At 47.3% G+C, this 21,327-nt stretch overlaps 1 protein-coding gene and 1 long non-coding RNA gene across 6 annotated transcripts in view; one reads left to right on the forward strand and one right to left on the reverse strand.

The window, feature by feature from the left end:
* Positions 1-4,123, forward strand: part of LOC140393752 (cyclin-dependent kinase 18-like) — a 136,925-nt gene extending 132,802 nt beyond the window's left edge. For all 3 annotated transcript variants that reach the window (XM_072480135.1, XM_072480136.1, XM_072480137.1), the window contains one exon: positions 755-4,123. In XM_072480135.1, the coding sequence (XP_072336236.1) occupies positions 755-792 (38 nt within the window). In that variant the 3' untranslated portion in view covers positions 793-4,123. The remainder of the gene's footprint in view (positions 1-754) is intronic.
* Positions 1-14,870, reverse strand: part of LOC140393753 (uncharacterized) — a 106,023-nt gene extending 91,153 nt beyond the window's left edge. For 2 of the 3 annotated variants that reach the window (XR_011935723.1, XR_011935724.1), the window contains exon 1: positions 14,731-14,870. This is a non-coding gene — a long non-coding RNA (uncharacterized lncRNA). Of the gene's footprint in view, positions 1-8,629; positions 12,577-14,730 lie in introns of those variants that run through there. The other variant, XR_011935725.1, reaches the window with a different exon arrangement.
* Positions 14,871-21,327: the final 6,457 nt, after the last annotated feature.

Raw genomic sequence — 21,327 nt, forward strand, 5'->3', positions numbered from 1 at the left:
TATTCCCTGAGTAACTGGGATCAGGGCACTGATATTCACTGAGTAACTGGGATCAGGATGCTGGTATTCACTGAGTAACTGGGATCAGGGCACTGATATTCCCTGAGTAACTGGGATCAGGGCACTGATATTCCCTGAGTAACTGGGATCAGGGCACTGATATTCCCTGAGTAACTGGGATCAGGGTGCTGGTATTCACTGAGTAACTGGGATCAGGATGCTGGTATTCACTGAGTAACTGGGATCAGAGCATTAGAATTCCCTGAGTAACTGGGATCAGGGCACTGATATTCCCTGAGTAACTGGGATCAGGGCACTGATATTCCCTGAGTAACTGGGATCAGGATGCTGGTATTCACTGAGTAACTGGGATCAGGATGCTGGTATTCACTGAGTAACTGGGATAAGAGCATTAGAATTCCCTGGGTAATTGGGATCAGGGCACTGATATTCCCTGAGTAACTGGGATCAGGGTGCTGGTATTCCCTGAGTAACTGGGATCAGGGTGCTGGTATTCCCTGAGTAACTGGGATAAGAGCATTAGAATTCCCTCACTGCCACTGAGTATAGTTGAGGCGAATAGTATGGATGCCTTTAAAGGGAAGCTACATAAGCACGTGATGGAGACAGAGTTAGATGAGCAAAGAGGCTCAAGTAGGGCAGAAATGTCAGCTGGGACCAGTTGCTCTGAATGTTTCTTTGCTTTATATTCTACAAAAGTGCAGGATCTGACTGCTGGTTTTCCGTTTTCCAGGCCAGGGAAAGAATCGAAGGCAGAGTGTTTTATTCTAGATGGGCCTGCGCTTCCACCTACTCCTCACATTACAGAAGAACGACAGCTCACGGCCGTTCCGTGGTGGCGGGCCCTCACTATCGCAATGTGTAACGGGTACAGGTGAGGCTCCGCCAGTATAACAGGACCCCGGCTGCATGAGATTAGCATCTTCACAATGTGACGGAAGACCATCAGACACAATTACTCGGACCAGAAGGACACCATTCGGCCCCTCAGGCCTGTTCTGCCAGTCAATTCGATGACAGCTGTCCTGCATTCCAGCTTCATCAACCTACTTTGGAACCGTAATGTTGAATATCCCACGGAAGATATTTGGGTTCAATAATAATGTGTCCCAAATGCCACAAACTGTCTTAATTGCCAGAGTGTCCAGTTATAACAGTGTCAGTGATGGTCAGATGTCCGCACTAGACTCCAGTACTGCATCCCACCACAGGAGATTAGCTTTTGCTTTGTAGCGGAGTTCAGTTTAGGACTAGCCAGCATTGCCATGCCACAGCTAAGGTTTTCCTCTTCCCCACATTTGCAGAAACATAATAATGGCTGCTGGCATTTTCTTTCCTCAGAATTACACATGTCAAAAGTATTTTTGCAGTTTTGTTCAGTTCATGAATTCAGACCAGGAGGCATGAATCGTGGCAGGACCAGGGAGAAAAGCTTCGTAACAGGCCTAGTGGGCATGGATTGATAGCATCCTTCGGGCATGGGGTTACTATAGGCTCAGAGTCATAGCTGACCTCAAGGACACAGATTCATAGCAGGCTCAGGGAACATGGGATTATAGTGGGCATAGGGCCTTTTTTTTTGTTTGTTCTTCCTTCTTTCCTTGATTTTTCCATTCCTTCAATTATTTTTCCCTTTGTCCCTTCTTCCCTCCCTCTAATCGGTGGCTAGCACCAGCTAAGGCTTATTTCCTGGTGAGAGCCCACATGTCCTCCCGATGAAGTGGTGAAAGTGGCAACATGGCCTGCATAATCTCCAACAAGGGTGACCCCTGCTGGTGGATCACGGAGTAGCACAGGTCCATGGGAAAGTGACGTGGGCCTAATGGAGGGCACTGCAGGAGGGAAGCTTGAAGAGAAAGGCTGAAATAGAGGGGCAGAAACAAGGAAAGTCATTTCAGCAGAGAGGCTCTCTCAATCGGACAAACTACTTGTGGGACATAATTTTCAATTGCGCTTCACCTGACTTTGAACGCAGAAATATCAATATTAATAAGACCAGAAACATTGTTAAATTTAATGGGGAGTTGTGGGGACCTCACTGTACATCAATCACTCAGCTAAGCAGCCAGGTTAGATTTGGAAAATACTAAAATATTTATCGCCAAAAGGTTTGTAATGGGAGGTGTATTTTTCAAAGCCTAACGTGTGCTCAAGGCTAAGGTTGTCTGAACTGCTCAACACTCGATCCTGGTAAAGTGAGCCCCCAAAAGCTCCTAATTTAAAGTGTCCTATCGTTTCCTGTTTTCCAAATGTGTTTGCTGGAAAAATATGGAAGAGAATTGGAATGGCAACCAACAATGGGTTAAAGTAAAGTCATGCAAACTGCATTGGTAAACTAGAGACAGATCTGTATTCAAGAAAGAAGTACTGTGTCTGAATAATACAAATGCTTCTCCTTCATTTACATGATTCGGCCTTCCTCTGTCTGAGAAATTAAAGCGAGGCCTCTTCTGCCCCCTCAGGTGGATGTGAAGAAAACCTCAGTCGAGCTGAGGAGATCTCCCAGGTGTCCTGGAGCCAGTATTTATCCCTCAATCGGCATAATTTAAAACAAAAGCAGATTGGCTGATTATTTGCTGTTTTCGGGATGTGGGGGAAAGTGGCTGGGGCATTTTCCCAAATTAGAACGGCGACGACACTTAAAAAATACTTCATGAGCTGTAAAATGCCCTGGGGCCTCCCGAGGCTGTGAAAGGCGCTATAGGAATGCAAGTCCTTTCCCCCGTCACCAAACTCTGATTGTCCCCGGATGACAGGCAGAGATTGTGTAGTCGTTATGCTAAATGTCTACATGTTCTATTCAACTATTGTAATACAAGCGTCACTTTATCGGTAAACCCTGAGCTCCAACCAATTTCTGTTTAATATGGAAACCATTGCCCCAATATCTGGTACCTGTCAACAGTTCACTTTTGAACAGCTTCGCAGGGTTGGCAAGTTTCAAGATGACAATTCTCCTGAGAGCAAATATTTTGGATTTTTTGATAAATATTAGAGTGCTTCTGCCATCAGAGCTTCATATCATATTTCTTTGTTGCCTCTTTTTATTCTTGCATGGGAGGGCCAGCCTTTGTCATCCATCACTAATTGCCCTTGAACTGAGTGGCTTGCAAGGCCATTTCAGAGGGCAGTTATGAGATTCACCACATTGCCGTGGATCTGGAGTCACGTGTAGGCCAGACCAGTTGAGGTGGCAGATTTCCTTCCCTAAAGGGTACCAGTAAACCAGACGGGTTTTTACAACAATCAATGATAGCTGTCGTGGCCGCCATTACTGCCGACTAGCTTTGTTTTCCAGACTTTAGTTTAAAAATTGAATTTAATCCCACTAGCTGCTGTGGTAGGATTTGAACCAGTTCCCCCAGAGCATTAGTATTTTATCATGTTACAAATTAGGTTTAAAGCAAAGTTGATGCGGAAATCAGGGCAAATCACTTTTTGGGGTGACAGGGTCCAGTGTCTGTAGCTGAGTAATGAGACCCAAGAGCCCCTTGAAATCGTCGCTTGAGCCACATTCCCATTGAGCTAGCCAGCAGCTGGAAAAGCATCAACAAAGATTGGACCACGAGTGGTTCAGTAAGTGATGACTGGAATCGGAGGTCAGAGAGGGAGACGGTTGGTTGGGGTTGAACAAGCAGTACTGAACGATGGGGCCAAAAAACCACAGGAATGCTCTTCCCAGTTCCACATTCAAGTAATGACTGTTTCAGGGGACATCCTTTTCCAATATGGCGGCGGTTGGATCATTTTCAATTGGATATGCGCACCCATGCTTCATGCCACTATATTTCAAGTGGGTTAGCAGCTGACTGATTGATGCTGCTTCAGCAGTTTATAGGTGCATGCGTTTAGGAAGTTCAAATACAATGGACGCTAGCTATGTAGTGAAAAAAACGAGGTGTAAAGTTAAAGGAGTGTTCAGGAGAAAGATTTTCATCTAAGGCTAAAAGAATTGGAAAATAAATTACTAGGGATGACATTGAAGTTGATAATATAAAGGGATTGAACAATCAGCTGAATATATTTATGGAGAGTGAAGGGATTGAGGTTTTGGTAAGAGGTTGCGGAGCTGGGGTTGGGCTGGGGGTTAGGTAGATGGAATTAGGTGGACGGGGTGGTCTGGGGTTGGGGAGATGGGGTTGGGTGGTAGGGGTTGGTCTGGGGGTTAGGTACATGGAATTGGGTGGACGGGGTTGGTCTGGCGTTGGGGAGATGGGGTTGGTTTGGGGTTTGGGTAGATGGGGTTGATCTGGGGGTTAGGTAGATGGAAATGGGTGGACAGGGATGGTCTGGGGTTGGGGAGATGGGGTTGGTCTGGGGGTTGGGTAGATGGAATTGGGTGGACGGGGATGGTCTGGGGTTAGGGAGCTGGGGTTGGTTTGGGGTTTGGGTAGATGGGGTTGGGGAGATGGGGTTGGTCTGGGGTTGGGGAGATGGGTTTGGTCTGGGGGTTGGGTAGATGGAATTGGGTGGACAGGGATGGTCTGGGGTTGGGGAAATGGGGTTGGTCTGGAGGTTAGGTAGATGGAATTGGGTGGACAGGGATGGTCTGGGGTTGGGGAGATGGGGTTGGGTGGAAGGGGTTGGTCTGGGGTTGAGGAGCTGGGGTTGGGGAGATGGGTTTGGTCTGGGGGTTGGGTAGATGGAATTGGGTGGACGGGGATGGTCTGGGGTTGGGGAGCTGGGGTTGGGTGGTAGGGGTTGGTCTGGGGGTTAGGTAGATGGAATTGGGTGGACGGGGATGGTCTGGGGTTGGTTTGGGGTTTGGGGAGATGGGGTTGGGTGGAAGGGGTTGGTCTGGGGTTAGGGAGCTGGGGTTGGTTTGGGGTTTGGGGAGATGGGGTTGGTCTGGGATTGGGGAGATGGGGTTGGTCTGGGGTTGGGGAGATGGGGTTGGTCTGGTGTTGGGGAGATGGGGTTGATCGGGGTTGAGTGGAAGGGGTTGGTCTGGGGTTAGGGAGCTGGGGTTGGTTTGGGGTTTCGGGAGATGGGGTTGGTCTGGGATTGGGGAGATGGGGTTGGTCTGGGGTTGGGGAGGTGGGGTTGGGGGGTTGGGGTTGGTCTGGGGTTGGGGAGAAGGGGTTGGGGAGATGGGGTTGGTCTGGGGGTTGGGTAGATGGAATTGGGTGGACGGGGATGGTCTGGGGTTGGGGAGATGGGGTTGGTTTGGGGTTTGGGTAGATGGAATTGGGTGGACTGGGATGGTCTGGGGTTGGGGAGATGGGGTTGGGTGGAAGGGGTTCGTCTGGGGTTGGGGAACTGGGGTTGGGGAGATGAGGATGGTCTGGGGTTAGGCAGCTGGGGTTGGTTTGGGGTTTGGGGAGATGGGATTGGGTGGAAGGGGTTGGTCTGGGGTTAGGGAGCTGGGGTTGGTTTGGGGTTTGGGGAGATGGGGTTGGTCTGGGATTGGGGAGATGGGGTTGGTCTGGGGTTGGGGAGATGGGGTTGGTCTAGGGTTGGGGAGATGGGGTTGGTCTGGGGTTGGTTTGGGGTTTGGATAGATGGCTTTGGTCTGGGGGTTAGGTAGATGGGGATGGTCTGGGGGTTGGGTAGATGGAATTGGGTGGACGGGGATGGTCTGGGGTTGGGTGGTAGGGGATGGGCTGGGGGCTAGGTAGATGGAATTAGGCGGACGGGGATGGTCTGGGGTTAGGGAGCTGGGGTTGGTTAGGGGTTTGGGTAGATGGGGTTGGTCTGGGGGTTAGGTAGATGGGGATGGTCTGGGGGTTGCGGAGATAGGATTGGTCTATGGGTTAGGTAGATGGAATTGGGTGGACAGGGATGGTCTGGGGTTGGGGAGATGGGGTTGGGTGGAAGGGGTTGGTCTGGGGTTGGGGAGCTGGGGTTAGTTTGGGGTTTGGGTAGATGGGGTTGGGGAGATGGGGATGGTCTGGGGTTAGGGAGATGGGGTTGTGTGGAAGGGATTGGTCTGGGGTTGGTTTTGGTAGATGGGGTTGGTCTGTGGTTGGTTTGGGTAGATGGGGTTGGTCTGGGGTTGGTTTGGGTAGATGGGGTTGGTCTGGGGTTGGGGAGATGGGATTGGGAGATGGGGATGGTCTGGGGTTGGGAGATGGGGTTGGTCTGTGGTTGGGAGATGGGGTTGGTCTGGGGATGGGGGGATGGTCTGGGGTTGGCAGATGGGGTTGGTCTGGGGATGGGGAGATGGGGATGGTCTGGGATTGGGAGATGGGGTTGGTCTGGGGATGGGGAGATGGGGATGGTCTGGGGTTGGGAGATGGGATTGGTCTGGGGATAGGGAGATGGGGATGGTCTGGGGTTGGGAGATGGGGTTGGTCTGGGGATGGGGAGATGTGGTTGGTCTGGGGTTGGGGAGATGGGGTTGGGTGGAAGGGGTTGGTCTGGGGAGATGGGGATGGTCTGGGATTGGGAGATGGGGTTGGTCTGGGGATGGGGAGATGTGGTTGGTCTGGGGTTGGGGAGATGGGGTTGGTCTGGGGGTTGGTTTGACGGGGATGGTGTGGGGAGATGGGGTTGGGTGGATGGATTTCTCAATCTCCACCTACCCCTAGCTCACTATCCAGCCCTGCTGCTCCACCCCCCCCCCCCCCACTACAGTATAAATCTGACTCCATTTCCAGTTCTCTCCAGCTTTGACAAAGAATCATCTAGACTCGAAACGTTAGCTCCATTCTCTCTCTCCAGATGCTGTCTGACCTGCTGAGATTGTCCAGTATTTTATATTTTTCATAGAATCCCTACAGTGCAGAAATAGGCCATTCAGCCCATCGAGTCTGCACCAACCCCCGAAAAAGCACCCTAACGAGGCGCACTCTCCCACTCTATCCCGCAACCCTGTAATGCTATCTAACCTTTTGACACTAAGGGGCAATTTAGCCTGGCCAATCCACCTAACCTGTATGTCTGTGGGAGAAAACTGGTGCACCCGGAGGAAACCCCGCAGACGAAGAGAACGTGCAAACTCCACACGGACAGTCAACCACAGCCAAAATTGAACCCAGATCCCTGGCACTGTGAGGCAGAAATGCTAACCACCGTGCCACCTTTTTGTTCCAGATTCCAACATCCGCAGTAATTTGCTTTGATCGTGGGTGGATGGTTTTAGTCTGAGGGCTGGGGAGATGGAGTTGGGTTGGTAAAGTTAATCTAGAGGTTGGTAGATGGGGTTGGGTAGATGGGGTTGGTCTGAAGGTTAGTTAGGTGGGGTTGGTTGGGGGGTTGGGTAGGTGGGGTTGGTCTGAGGGTTGGATCGGTGGGGTAGGTTGGGGAGTTGGGTAGGTGGGGTTGGTCTAAGGGTTGGATCGGTGGGGTTGGATCGGTGGGGTTGGTCGGGGGGTTGGGTAGGTGGGGTTCCTCTGAGGGTTAGTTAGGTGGGTTTGGTTGGGGGTTTGGGTAGGTGGGGTTGGTCTGAGGGTTGGATCAGTGGGGTTGGGTGGGGAGTTGGGTAGGTGGGGTTGGTCTGAGGGTTGGATCGGTGGGGTTGGGTGGGGAGTTGGGTAGGTGGGGTTGGTCTGAGGGTTGGATCGGTGTGGTTGGTCGGGGGGTTGGGTAGATGGGGTTGGTCTGAGAGTTGGTTAGGTTGGGTTGGTTGGAGGGTTGGGTAGGTGGGGTTGGTCTGAGGGTTGGATCGGTGGGGTTGGTTGGGGAGTTGGGTAGATGGGGTTGGGGAGGTAGGGTTGGTCTGAGGGTTGAGTAGGTGTGGTTGGTCTATGGTCAGATAGGTGAAGATAGTCTAAAGGTTGGGGACGTGGGTTGGTTCTGAAGATGGGTAAATGGGGTTGGATAGGTGTGGTTGGTCTGAGGGTTGGGTAGGCGTGGTTGGGTTGGTTTTGAAGATGAGTAGATGGAGTTGGGTAGGTGAAGTTAGTCTTGGGGAGTTGGGTTTGTTTTGAAGTTGGGTAGATGGGGTCGGCTTCCTAAAATGTGAAGGAATTGCTGGGCGAATACCCCTACATTCTCACGTGTAAGCAGACAGTAATTATTTCAAGTCCAGCTTTTAGTTAAGCGTACACTGTGTAGGATGATTGGGTATGTTCACCTATAAGGCAGTGTGCAAAAAACATTTCTTCTCTGTGCAAATTAGAAAGGACAAAAAGACCCTGTGGAAGTGTTCTGTTTACCATTGCAGAATCCTCTGCTGTCAGTCTGACTTCTGAGTCTAAATCATAGCCAAATATAAAGTAGAAGACAGCATAGTGTAAAGGGGCAGGAAACTGACTTCTGTCTCTGGGAAATGAGCTCATTGTAGGGACAGAGTTCATCCCTGACCTGGGGGCACTGGTGCTGACACTGAAGTCTTGGAGTGGAAAGTGCTCAATGAGCAAGTATTAACATTCTATATACGATGGGCTTGGGAATTTTAACTGGGAGTATGTCCCAAAAGGATACCTCTGACATTCCAATCAAAATACAATGATTGCTCTCAGGATGTAAAAGAACCACTTCGAAAACTGTTTTGATTCTATACTTTAGGAAAATGCGAGGCGTAAGTGTTCCCCATATTAAATTGAAGCTCTCTGGAGCTCAGAGCTTCCCTAAACTTTACTGTGTGCTTTCTAGGTGAATGTTTGATAGCACATCCTGTACGATAACTGTACCATAAATTATAGAGAAAGAAGGAAATATAAAATGGTTTCACTCCTGAACTTTATTAAATGTTCATTAAAAATTTACTTTAAAAGATTACAGCTTGGGTGCGTTCTTCTTGTGATTCACTTGTTGTGTACATATTCTAATGTTTAAACGTGCAGGAATTATTGTGCCAGGTTTCACCTTTAAAGTTTGGGTTCAGGATTTCCAAAAGCTCCTTGTTGATCTTCGATGGCATGATTGGATGGATTGTTTGGGGTGTGGAGCTGAAAACATGGTCTGTTTCTCGAAGGTGACTGGTCAGCTCCACCTCTGAGGAGGTTGTCTAAATATATCTCATCGTCAATCAACTCCGAGTTAAAATGGCATGGGATCAAACCTCATGACAATAGAGCTTGTAATCTGGGCCAATGCTTCATGGAGTACTGTGGGAGTGCTACACTGTTGGACATACAGGGAGTTTCCTTTTGAATGCACCTCTCACTGCCGGGAAGCCCGAGGCAGGGGTACAGGCAGATCCCGCCAGCGTAAACGATCGGAATATTCAGGCCACAGTCATTTTATTAAGCCCTCGAGGGTGGACATGAAATATCTTATCAGACTATTCGATGGAGCGCAGGGAAATTCTCTCCAATTGCCTGGTCAATATTTACTCTTCAACAGGTATCACAAAGAGACAGATGATCTGATCATTATCATAGTGTTGTTTGCTGTGTCAAAATTGGCTGTCATGTTTCCTCCATTACACTTCATTGAGATCACCTGAGGCCATGAATAAATAGTCTTCCTGATTTCTTTTCATAAGTAGACTGCTCTGATCAATATCAAATTTGCAACGTCAGTCTGAAATAATCCATGCAGCTCTGAATGGTTGTTTCTATCACTGACAGCAGAAACACTTGGGTTTACATAATATTTTATTAAATTTCGTGATGTCCTTGTGATGAGAGCATTTGTTGCCCATTCCTAATTGCCCTCAAGAAGGCAATGGTGAGGCTCTTTCTCGAATGGCTGCAATCCCTGTAGCACAGTGGTGAGCACTGTTCCTTCACAGCGCCAGGGTCCCAGATTCGATTCCCGGCTTGGGTCACTGTCTGTGCGAAGTCTGCACCTTCCCCCTGTGTCTGCGTGGGCTTCCTCCGGGTGCTCCGGTTTCCTCCCACAAGTCCCGAAAGACGCGCTGTTAGGTGAATTGGGCATTCTGAATTCTCCCTCTGTGTACCCGAATAGGTGCCGGAGTGTGGTAACTAGGGAATTTTCACAGTAACTTCATTGCAGTGTTAATGTAATCATACTTGTGACAATAATAAAGATTATTATCTCACCCAAAGAGTGGTGAGCCTGTGGAATTGATTTCCGCAGGAAGCAGTTGAGGCTAAAATATTGAATATATTCAAGAGGCGGCTAGATATAGCACTTGGGGTGAATGGGATCGAAGGTTATGGGGAGAAAGCAGGTTAGGCTATTGAGTTGGATGATCAGGCATGATCGTGATAAAGAGGAGCAGCCGTGAAAGGCCAAAAGACCTCCTCCTGCTCCTGTCTTCTATGTATGTGGGGCAGGTACATCCACACTTGATTTCCCTGTCATGGGTTGATACAGCTGAGTAGTTCGCTCAACCATTTCAGAGGGAAGTTGAGAATAAACCACATTGCGATGTGTCCAGATTATGTGCTGACCTGACCGGGCAAGCACAGCAGATTTCTTTCCCTGAAGGACGTTGGTAAAGCTGATGGATTTTTCCGACAGTCGGTAGTTTCATGTACATTATTATTGAGAATAGCCACTAACAGATGAATTTCTGTTGTGCCTCCCTAATAACACCCAAAAACTCCTGCCATTGCTGTTCCACTGTCTTCCCTGCTAGGCTCCTTCTCCAATCAACTCTGGCCAGCTCCTCCCTCATGTCTTTGTAGTTACCCTTATTTAATTGTAATACCGTTACATCTGATTGCAGCTTCTCCCTCTCAAACTGCAGGGTAAATTCTATCATATTATGGTCACTACTCCTAAGGGTTCATTCACCTTAAGTTCCCTAATCAAGTCTGCCTCATTACACATCACCAAATCCAGAATTGCCTGTTCCCCAGTAGACTGTCACAAGCTGCTCCAAAAAACCACCTCTGAGACATTCCACAAATTCCATTTCTTGGGATCCACTACCAACCTAATTTTCCCAGTCCACCTGCAGTCCACCTACCCCATGACTATTGTAATATTGCCTTTTTTACATGCCTTTTCTATCCTGATTTTTTTTCTGCCTCACATCCTGACTACTGCTAGGGGGCCTGTACATAACTCCCATCAGGGTCTTTTTACCTTTGTGATTCCTCAACTTTACCCACAGAGATTCTATGCCTTCTGACCCTATATCGTTCCTTTCTATCTATTTAACTTCATTCCTTACGAACAATGCAACCACGCCCCCTTTGCCCATCTGCCTGTCCTTTTGATAGGACATATATCCTTGGATATTTAGATCCCAGCCCTGATCCCCTTGCAGCCACGTCTCTGTGAGGCCCACAACATCGTACCGGCCAATTTCAATGTGCGCAGCAAGCTCATTTACCTTGTTCCGTATACTGCGCGCATTTAGGTACAACACCCTCAATCCTGCATTAGCCACCTCCCTTTTCACACTCTCCTCAGTCACTGTACCCTGTACTGTGGCCCTTTTTGATTTTTGACTATGGCTTCTCTGCCTTACACTTTCCCCCTTACTGCTTTTGGTTTCTGGCCGCGCTTTACTTCCCTCCGACTTCCTACATCAGATCCCATCCTGCATCGGATACCCTCCCAAATGCCATCAGTGTGGTTCATGACAGTGTGTTTTCGAGACTGTGTATGTCTGTGTTTCTTCTTTTTTTAATTTTTAGAGTACCCAATGTGGTGAATGTACAGTACTAGCAATTCACCAGTGTATTAGTATCATGTTCTGCCATTGTGTTCCAGCTATGTTTTGTTGTTGACCTTGTGGGCCCCACCTGTGGTCCATTGTGTGGCTTCACCCACAGGGGGATATGTTGGGGCATGTACGGGCTCCGCCCATGGCTCCTCCCCTTGAGAGGAAGTATAAAGAGCAGTTGACCTGTAGACGGTTCACAGTATTGTACCAGTTGCAGGCAGGCACTGTTCTAAGCTGATTAAAACCACGGTTTACTTCTACTCGTCTCTTTGAGTGAATTGATGGTCGCAGCACCCAATTCATTTTTTCCAATGAAGGGGCAATTTAGTGTGGCCACTCCACCTACCCTGCACATCCTTTGGTTTGTGGGGGCGAAACCCACGCAAACACGGGGAGAATGTGCAAACTCCACACGGACACTGACCCAGAGCCGGGATCGAAACAGGGAACTCGGCGTCGTGAGGTAGCAGTGCTAACCACTGAGCCACCGTTCTGCCCTATGTCTGTGTTTCTGAGTCTATGACTATGTGTGGCTGTGCATTTCTTTGTGTGTGACTGTGTATTTGTGTTTCTGTGTGTGACTGTGTCTCTACGTGTGCTTCTGTCTGTGGTGTGTATCTGTGTGTTTGTGTGTATGCGTCTATATGTATGTATCTGTGTGTGTGTGTGTGTCTGTGTGTGTGTCTGTGTGTTTTATGGCGGTAAAGGTGGCCAGCAGTGGGATTTTCCAGTCTTGCCACTGTCGATGGGTTTTCCCATTGTTTGCACCCCACTGGGGAACTCGAGTCAGGGCGACCGGAAGATTCTGCCAGCGGGAACGACCAGAAAATCCCGCCCATAAGCTAGTCTCAGCAATGGTGACCATGAAACTACTGCACTGTCACAAAAAAAGAACACATCTGATTCACTATTTCCCTTTAGGGAAGGAAATCTGCTACCTTACAGAGCCTGACCTACATGTGACTCCAGACCCTGACGATTGTGATTGGCTCATGACTTCCCTCGGGTTTCACAGGTCTCTCAATTGTTGAGGACACGTCGGGATAGAACCTTAACCCCGGCCTTGCAAGCAACACCCAAACCTGTGAATGAATATTCAAAAAACAAGTGAATCAGAAATGCGAGTCGTTCTTTCTTCTTTTCACACAGAATGCCATGCGGGGAATGAACAAAATTCAGACCATGGCCTGAATTGGGAAACACGTCTTCAATCATTGTTTGCTGTATTCGTTACACAAGCACCCATTGCTACAGTCAGTCCTCACCTCTGCGCGGTTTGTCATCATACAGTCAGTGCAATAATAAAGGAATACTCAGTCCTACAACGACACATTACAGTTCCTATACCAATCCTAAGCTATTACAACAGGAATCGACTCACTGTGTATTTACAGGAATCGGTAGAATATTAAATAGTTGTTCTGTCAAAAGCTGGTTAGCCATTTCCATTCATTATTGTTTGTGGTACACAGTACACTGTGTTCTAGTGAATGTTTAGGCAGTTAGGTAAAGGATTAAGGGGTCCCCTGAACCCTTCAGGAATACAGTTATAATGAAAGAGATTCCTCCACACAATTGTTGAGAGTGATATTCACAGATGTGCTCACACCTAACTGAATGCTGAATGACTGCGAAGTAGACAGGGTATAGCTCCGTGTACTTCCAGTAGCAGCTGTGGGCTTGACAACTGATGGGTTCACTGGTCCATTCTGGTAGTTTGTTGAAGTATTATGGTGAGAGTTTGGGCGTACCTAGGCTATTGGACACTGTATCGTACATGCCCCGTCACTGGTAGCTGCGCATTCAGTTGCCTCGGGCCCCAAGGTCTGGAAATGCCTCCTTAAACTTCACCGTCATTCTCCCTCTCCCCTCCTTTTTAAAAAAACCTTTATTAGTGTCACAAGTAGGCTTACATTAACACTGCAATGAAGTTACTGAGAAAATTCCCTCGTCGCCACATTCCGGTGCCTGTTCGGGTACACGGAGGGATAATTCAGAATGTCCAATTCACCTAACAAGCACTTGTTTTGGGACTTGTGGGAGGAAACCGGAGCACCCGGAAGAAACCCACGCAGACACGGGGAGGACATGCAGACTCCGCAGTGACTCAAGCTGGGAATCGAACCCCGGGTCGCTGGCACTGTGAAGCAACAGTGCTAACCACTGTACTACTGTGCCGCCCTTAAGATGCAACTTAAAACCTCCTCTGTTACCAAACTTTTGGTCACTTGCCTAACATGTACGGTGGATTCCTGGCAGCATGTTGATACTTTTAAGGGACTCCTGGGAGTTGTCTTAATGTTTGCAGAGGAAGCCCCGAAACTGTGCAGACATTTACCCAGGATTCGTGAAATGTGTCAGAGCATCTCAGGGAGAGTGTAGTATTTACAGGGCGTTTCTGAGCATGTGTCAATATTTACAGAAAATAAGACTACTGGTAGAGAGTCTCAAAACCGGCAACCTCCGAACCGAGCCCGTGCCGGATTCGGGATTGCGCTGTGTTTTGGGGGAAAGAATCCGGAGCTATTTCACAGTACCTGCAGTGTAATTAGATAAAGGTTGACGGTGATCAAATCTAACTCAAAAGCAGCCTCATTGAAGCTGGATGGTGCTTTTGTAAGGCCACAACTTAAAAACTGTGTTCACTTATGGTCACTGCAGCATTAGAGAGGCACTCAAGATGGAAGTTGTGCAGAGAACAGACACGCGCACACAACTGCCCAAACCTTTCCAAGCTGCATCGGTTGGGGTCAAGTGTCGTTTGACCACTTGGGGCGTGACAAACGACGGGCGTGCAAAGCAGATAACTTACGTGCCAATGCAGCACGGTAGCATAGTGATTAGCACCGTGGCTTCACAGCGCCAGGGTCCCAGTTTCGATTCCCGGCTTGGGTCACTGTCTGTGCGGAGTCTGCACGTTCTCCCCTTGTTTGCGTGGGTTTCCTCCGGGTGCTCCGGTTTCCTCCCCCAAGTCCCGAAAGACGTGCTTGTTATGTAATTTGGACATTCCTAATTGTCCCCCTGTGTACCCGAACAGGCGCCGGAATGTGGCGACGAGGGGCTTTTCACAGTAACTTCATTGCAGTGTTAATGTAAGCCGACTTGCGACAATAAAAATATTATAACAAACAAGCCCCCCGAGCAGGTCACTAGGTTTTTCCACTCATTTAAAATTCTTGCACGGCCCGCTTAAAAAAAAGTCTGGTTTTCGGGCAGCCGGGTTTGAGGCACTTTACCTGTAGTGGAAATGACATTGGAGGCTGCCTGGAGATGCCAACCATCTGGAAGAACTCTAAAGAGCCTGGCGCACGATCTGAAGAAGGGCTCAGTGTTGTCTCAGTGTTCTGGCCAGTATCCTTCTTAAAACAACACAATCCAATACAACCTAACCGACTCATTATCTCAGATTAAAAATTTATACTTTTTCTGTGCCAGAGGCCTGGAGAATGACAAATCTTTGAACCCTTGATCAAAGAAGGGTATAAGAATAAAGCATACAACTGCAGGCCAGTCAATTTAACCTTGGTGTTGGCGAAACCGTTAGAATCAGTACTTCGGGACAAAATAATTAACAACCACTTGGATAAATGTGTATGTATTAGGAAAGCCAGCCAACTATTTCACTGACTTGAAACAGTTTTTCGATGAGGTAACAGAAAGTGCTACTTTGTGCGGTTGGGTGATGTGTACCTGGGCTTTAGGTGGGGTTGTGGGCCTGGGTAGGGTGCTCTTTCAGAGGGTCGGTGCAGGCTCGATGGGCCAAATGGCCTCCTTCTGCACTGGAGGGATTCTATGAAAATACTGCGAATGCTGGAAATCTGAAATAAAAACAGGGAATGCGCAATAAACTCAGCAGACCTGACTGCATCTGTGGAGGGAAAGATTTTGAGTCCAAATCACCCTTCTACAGAATGAAGAAAGATAGAAATGTAATGAACTGTGAAGAAGGAGGGGTGGGTGGAAGAGGTGGGGCAGAATAGACGAGCTTGGGGCAAAGAAGAGATTGACAAAGGTGTCATGGACATTGTGATGTTATACATAAAGCAAGTTTGTACATAATGTTATGCATGACCTCCGACCACGAGGTGGCAGTGTAAACCCACCACGGGATCCTGTCGTCAGGGAGTGGGGAGTTGGTCGTGCAGTAGCTTTACAATAGTAAATTAGTGTTAGTAGTTTATTATTTTATTTATCCTAGTTATCTTATTAAGCTATTGTTCCATAATAAATTATTCAAACTATGTAAGGCTGAGGAAACAAGGTTCAGACAGGGCATTGGAGGGATACAAGATAGCCAGGAGGGAACTGAAGAAAGGGATTAGGAGAGCTAAGAGAGGGCACGAACAATCTTTGGCGGGTAGGATCAAGGAAAACCCCAAGGCCTTTTACACATATGTGAGAAATATGAGAATGACTAGAGCAAGGGTAGGTCCGATCAAGGACAGTAGCGGGAGATTGTGTATTGAGTCTGAAGAGATAGGAGAGGTCTTGAACGAGTACTTTTCTTCTGTATTTACAAATGAGAGGGGCGATATTGTTGGAGAGGACAGTGTGAAACAGATTGGTAAGCTCGAGGAAATACTTGTTAGGAAGGAAGATGTGTTGGGCATTTTGAAAAACTTGAGGATAGACAAGTCCCCCGGGCCTGACGGGATATATCCAAGGATTCTATGGGAAGCAAGAGATGAAATTGCAGAGCCGTTGGCAATGATCTTTTCGTCCTCACTGTCAACAGGGGTGGTACCAGGGGATTGGAGAGTGGCGAATGTCGTGCCCCTGTTCAAAAAAGGGACTAGGGATAACCCTGGGAATTACAGGCCAGTTAGTCTTACTTCGGTGGTAGGCAAAGTAATGGAAAGGGTACTGAAGGATAGGATTTCTGAGCATCTGGAAAGACACTGCTTGATTAGGGATAGTCAGCACGGATTTGTGAGGGGTAGGTCTTGCCTTACAAATCTTATTGAATTCTTTGAGGAGGTGACCAAGCATGTGGATGAAGGTAAAGCAGTGGATGTAGTGTACATGGATTTTAGTAAGGCATTTGATAAGGTTCCCCATGGTAGGCTTATGCAGAAAGTAAGGAGGCATGGGATAGTGGGAAATTTGGCCAGTTGGATAACGAACTGGCTAACCGATAGAAGTCAGAGAGTGGTGGTGGATGGCAAATATTCAGCCTGGAGCCCAGTTACCAGTGGCGTACCGCAGGGATCAGTTCTGGGTCCTCTGCTGTTTGTGATTTTCATTAATGACTTGGATGAGGGAGTTGAAGGGTGGGTCAGTAAATTTGCAGACGATACGAAGATTGGTGGAGTTGTGGATAGTAAGGAGGGCTGTTGTCGGCTGCAAAGAGACATAGATAGGATGCAGAGCTGGGCTGAGAAGTGGCAGATGGAGTTTAACCCTGAAAAGTGTGAGGTTGTCCATTTTGGAAGGACAAATATGAATGCGGAATACAGGGTTAACGGTAGAGTTCTTGGCAATGTGGAGGAGCAAAGAGACCTTGGGGTCTATGTTCATACATCTTTGAAAGTTGCCACTCAAGTGGATAGAGCTGTGAAGAAGGCCTATGGTGTGCTCGCGTTCATTAACAGAGGGATTGAATTTAAGAGCCGTGAGGTGATGATGCAGCTGTACAAAACTTTGGTAAGGCCACATTTGGAGTATTGTGTACAGTTTTGGTCGCCTCATTTTAGGAAGGATGTGGAAGCTTTGGAAAAGGTGCAAAGAAGATTTACCAGGATGTTGCCTGGAATGGAGAGTAGGTCTTACGAGGAAAGGTTGAGGGTGCTAGGCCTTTTCTCATTTGAACGGAGAAGGATGAGGGGCGACTTGATAGAGGTTTATAAGATGATCAGGGGAATAGATAGAGTAGACAGTCAGAGACTTTTTCCCCGTGTGGAACAAACCATTACAAGGGGACATAAATTTAAGGTGAAAGGTGGAAGATATAGGAGGGATATCAGAGGTAGGTTCTTTACCCAGAGAGTAGTGGGGGCATGGAATGCACTGCCTGTGGAAGTAGTTGAGTCGGAAACATTAGGGACCTTCAAGCAGCTATTGGATAGGTACATGGATTACGGTAAAATGATATAGTGTAGATTTATTTGTTCTCAAGGGCAGCATGGTAGCATTGTGGATAGCACAATTGCTTCACAGCTCCAGGGTCCCAGGTTCGATTCCGGCTTGGGTCACTGTCTGTGCGGAGTCTGCACGTCCTCCCCGTGTCTGCGTGGGTTTCCTCCGGGTGCTCCGGTTTCCTCCCACAGTCCAAAGATGTGCGGGTTAGGTGAATTGGCCAATGATAAATTGCCCTTAATGTCCAAAATTGCCCTTGGTGTTGGGTGGAGGTGTTGAGTTTGGGTGGGGTGCTCTTTCCAAGAGCCGGTGCAGACTCAAAGGGCCAAATGGCCTCCTTCTGCACTGTAAATTCTATGATAATCTATGATTAATCTAGGACAAAGGTTCGGCACAACATCGTGGGCCGAAGGGCCTGTTCTGTGCTGTATTTTCTATGTTCTATGTTCTATGTTCTATGTTCTATGTTCTGTAGTTCATCATTCACTTTGGCCAGTCTACAGAACATGACAGACATAAGATGAAGAAAGTGTTAATGCTAACAAAGAACTGCTCAGATACAAGCGCCTACCATCCAGATAGAACTACCATCAGCAGCAACCCTATTCCAAAAGTCCCTGGACCAAATCCTTCGTGGTCTCAGCCATGTTCAATGTTATTTAGACGGCATCTTAATTACCGGCACGACTGAACAGGAGAACGTAAAGAATCTAGAAGACACATTGGAGCGTCTTGAAAGGAACAATCTTCACGTCAAGAGAGAGAAATCGGAATTTTTTCAATTATCAAAAATTTATCAAGGCCATGCAATTGATAAGGAGGAGCTGCACAAAGAACCTAAGAAAATGTCAGCGATTTTAGCTGTGCCTAGACCACACAATACATCGCAACTAAGGTCTTTCTTAGGACTCATCAATTACCATGGAAAATTTATTCCAAATCTCGTTACTGGTTTAGCACACTGGGCTAAATCGCTGGCTTTGAAAGCAGACCAAGGCAGGCCAGCAGCACGGTTCGATTCCCGTTCCAGCCTCCCCGAACAGGCGCCGGAATGTGGCGACTAGGGGCTTTTCACAGTAACTTCATTTGAAGCCTACTTGTGACAATAAGCGATTTTCATTTCAACTGCGAAGAGGCAACTACTGAAATCAAAACGTGCTGCAGAAATTTCGACCCTAAGTTAAAAATACAACTCACATGTGACGCATCGTCCTATGGGCCGGGTGCTGTTATCTCTCATATAATGTCAAATGGGGATGAAGGACGAATAGCTTTCACTTCGAGAACGTTGACAAGCGCTCAACAGAATTCTGCTCAATTGGAAAAAGAAGCCTTAAGTATGATATTTGGAGTCAAACAATTTCATCACTATCTGTATGGAAGACATTTCACCTTGTGAACAGACCACAGGCCTTTAGCAATGATCTTTAGCCCATACAAAGGAATACCATGTCTAGCTGCGAGTCATTTGCAGAGATGCTCCCTCATCTTATCCACACAGAATTACAAGGTTAAACACAGGAGATCGGAGCAACATGTGAATGATACTTAATCACGTTTGGCAATGGGGGACAAAGCCAAATCACAAGAGAACTATGTAAACTATGTGTACTTTTCCCAGGTGGATAGTTTACCTATTACTGCATCTCAAGTGTAAAGACATACGAGGTCAGAGCTGGTGATGGGCAAGGTCATGGACATGATCTTGGAGGATGAACCACTGGATAAACAGAGGAGGGATCTGGAATTCAAGTCGTACCGAACAAGGAAACTTGAATTAATGGTACAAAATATAATACTTCTATGGGGGATCAGGGTTGTCATTCCTCCGTGCTTGCGGAGACGTGTACTGGATAAGCTGCATGAAGGATATCCGGGAGTAGTGCGTACGAAAGAACTCACAAGGATTTATTTCTGGAGGTTGGGACCAGACTCACATATCAAACGAAGAGTAGGTCAGTGTCAGTCTTGTGCTAGGATACAAAATATCCCTTGTGATTGGCCAAAGCAGCCGTGGCAAAGAGCACATACCACACACCAATTGAAGGATCAGTGTCTTGTCCTTGTGGCGCACATTCCAAGTGGCCCGAAATACTGCTGATGAAGTTGACGACTTCTGAAAAGACAATTCAATGACTGGACAAAGTATTTACGCGGTTAGACAAACCGGAGCAGTTAGTTAGTGATAACGGGAGTCAGTTCAGGTCAAAGGAATTTATGGGCCACAAACGAAACAATGGCATGCAGCAGAGTAAAACTGCACCTTATCATCCTTCCACCAATGGATTGGCGGCGAGATTCATACAATTATTGAAAAATTCCATCAAAGCATCAAAGGATGAAGGTCTGTTGTCTAAGAGAATGAATAACTTTCTCATTTGCTATAAAAACACTGTCCATGCAACAACCCACAACTCACCAGCAATATTTCTTTTAAAAAGGAAGTTGGCAATCAAGTTTAATTTGCTGTTACCTCCTGACACTTCTACCATTGTAGAGGAACAACAACAAAACCAAGTTACTCACCGTAAACAGACATCAAAATGAAAAAGTTCTGATTAAGGACAAAGAGTTTTAGTGAGAAACTACTCTTCAATGAGAACTGGGTACCTGTCACAATGCTTGCAAATATTTCTTATACGGTGTAAACTGATGAAGAGAGAATTTGGGGGAGACACACCGATCGAATCCTCACTTCAAAGCAAATATATGTGTATACTATAGATATAGATAATTGTATAATAATACTTGGGTAAATAATCACAGTTCACCATGAGTAAAAGTTGAAGTTAATGTGTGTTAATATTTGTTGTCGCACTACAGGGGTAAAGGGGGAGGGATGTTATGTGTCGTAACCAATACCCTTCTGTGTAGTATGTCACATGTTTATGTGGTGACATCACCACAGGCACTTGGGAGATTTTCCCTCTCTTCCATCTTCACTTGTCGCCAAGTAGCACCTCTGTAAATAAAGGCTATTTGGTTAAGAAACCCACGGTGTGGCAACCTTTCAGCTTTTTGTCTTTTGCTGTTAAGAAGAACAGAACCCATTAGTAAACATAACGTTTGTGTTGTTAGCATGCTATTTACAAAAAAATTTGGAGTTAAGTGCAGATGAGGGAAGACATGAATCAACTAATATACAGCATCTGGAACATACCCCCCACTGGCAGGTTTTTTGGTGGGGGGGGGGGGTACAATTGAAGTGAAAGGACTCCCTACTGCAGGCCCTGATCACACAATGATTTTACGCTGAGGCGGGCAAGTTTTTGGACAGGAAGCCCAATTCTTGGCCACGTAAAGGCCACTACCCTCAATATTTAGGGCAAAAGACACATGGCAGCACCACCACCTGCAAATTCCTCTCCAAGCCACACATCATCCTGACTCTATCACCGTTCCTTCGCTGTTACTGGGTGAAAATCCTGGAACTCCCACCCTAGCAGCACAGTGGGTGTACCTACACCTCAGGGACTGCAGCAGTTCAAGAAGGCCAGAATCGAACAGGGAATCCCTGGTGCTTTGAGGTAATAGTGCTAACCACTGTGCCACCGTACCGTTCAGTTCTTGCTGACAGTTATGAACGCCCAGTTCTGGTGTCACCCTTGCACAAACACTTTTTGCACCTTTTCCAGTGCCACTCTATCCTCTTCACATTGAAATCAGGACTGCGCATAGTATTCCGAGTGTGGTCCAGCCAAGGTTCAATGCAGATTCATCACAGTGTATCTGGTTTGCTAGTTCAATCCCTTCTGTGT

The sequence above is a fragment of the Scyliorhinus torazame genome, chromosome 17, assembly GCF_047496885.1.
Source record: "Scyliorhinus torazame isolate Kashiwa2021f chromosome 17, sScyTor2.1, whole genome shotgun sequence".
Lineage (NCBI taxonomy): Eukaryota > Metazoa > Chordata > Chondrichthyes > Carcharhiniformes > Scyliorhinidae > Scyliorhinus > Scyliorhinus torazame.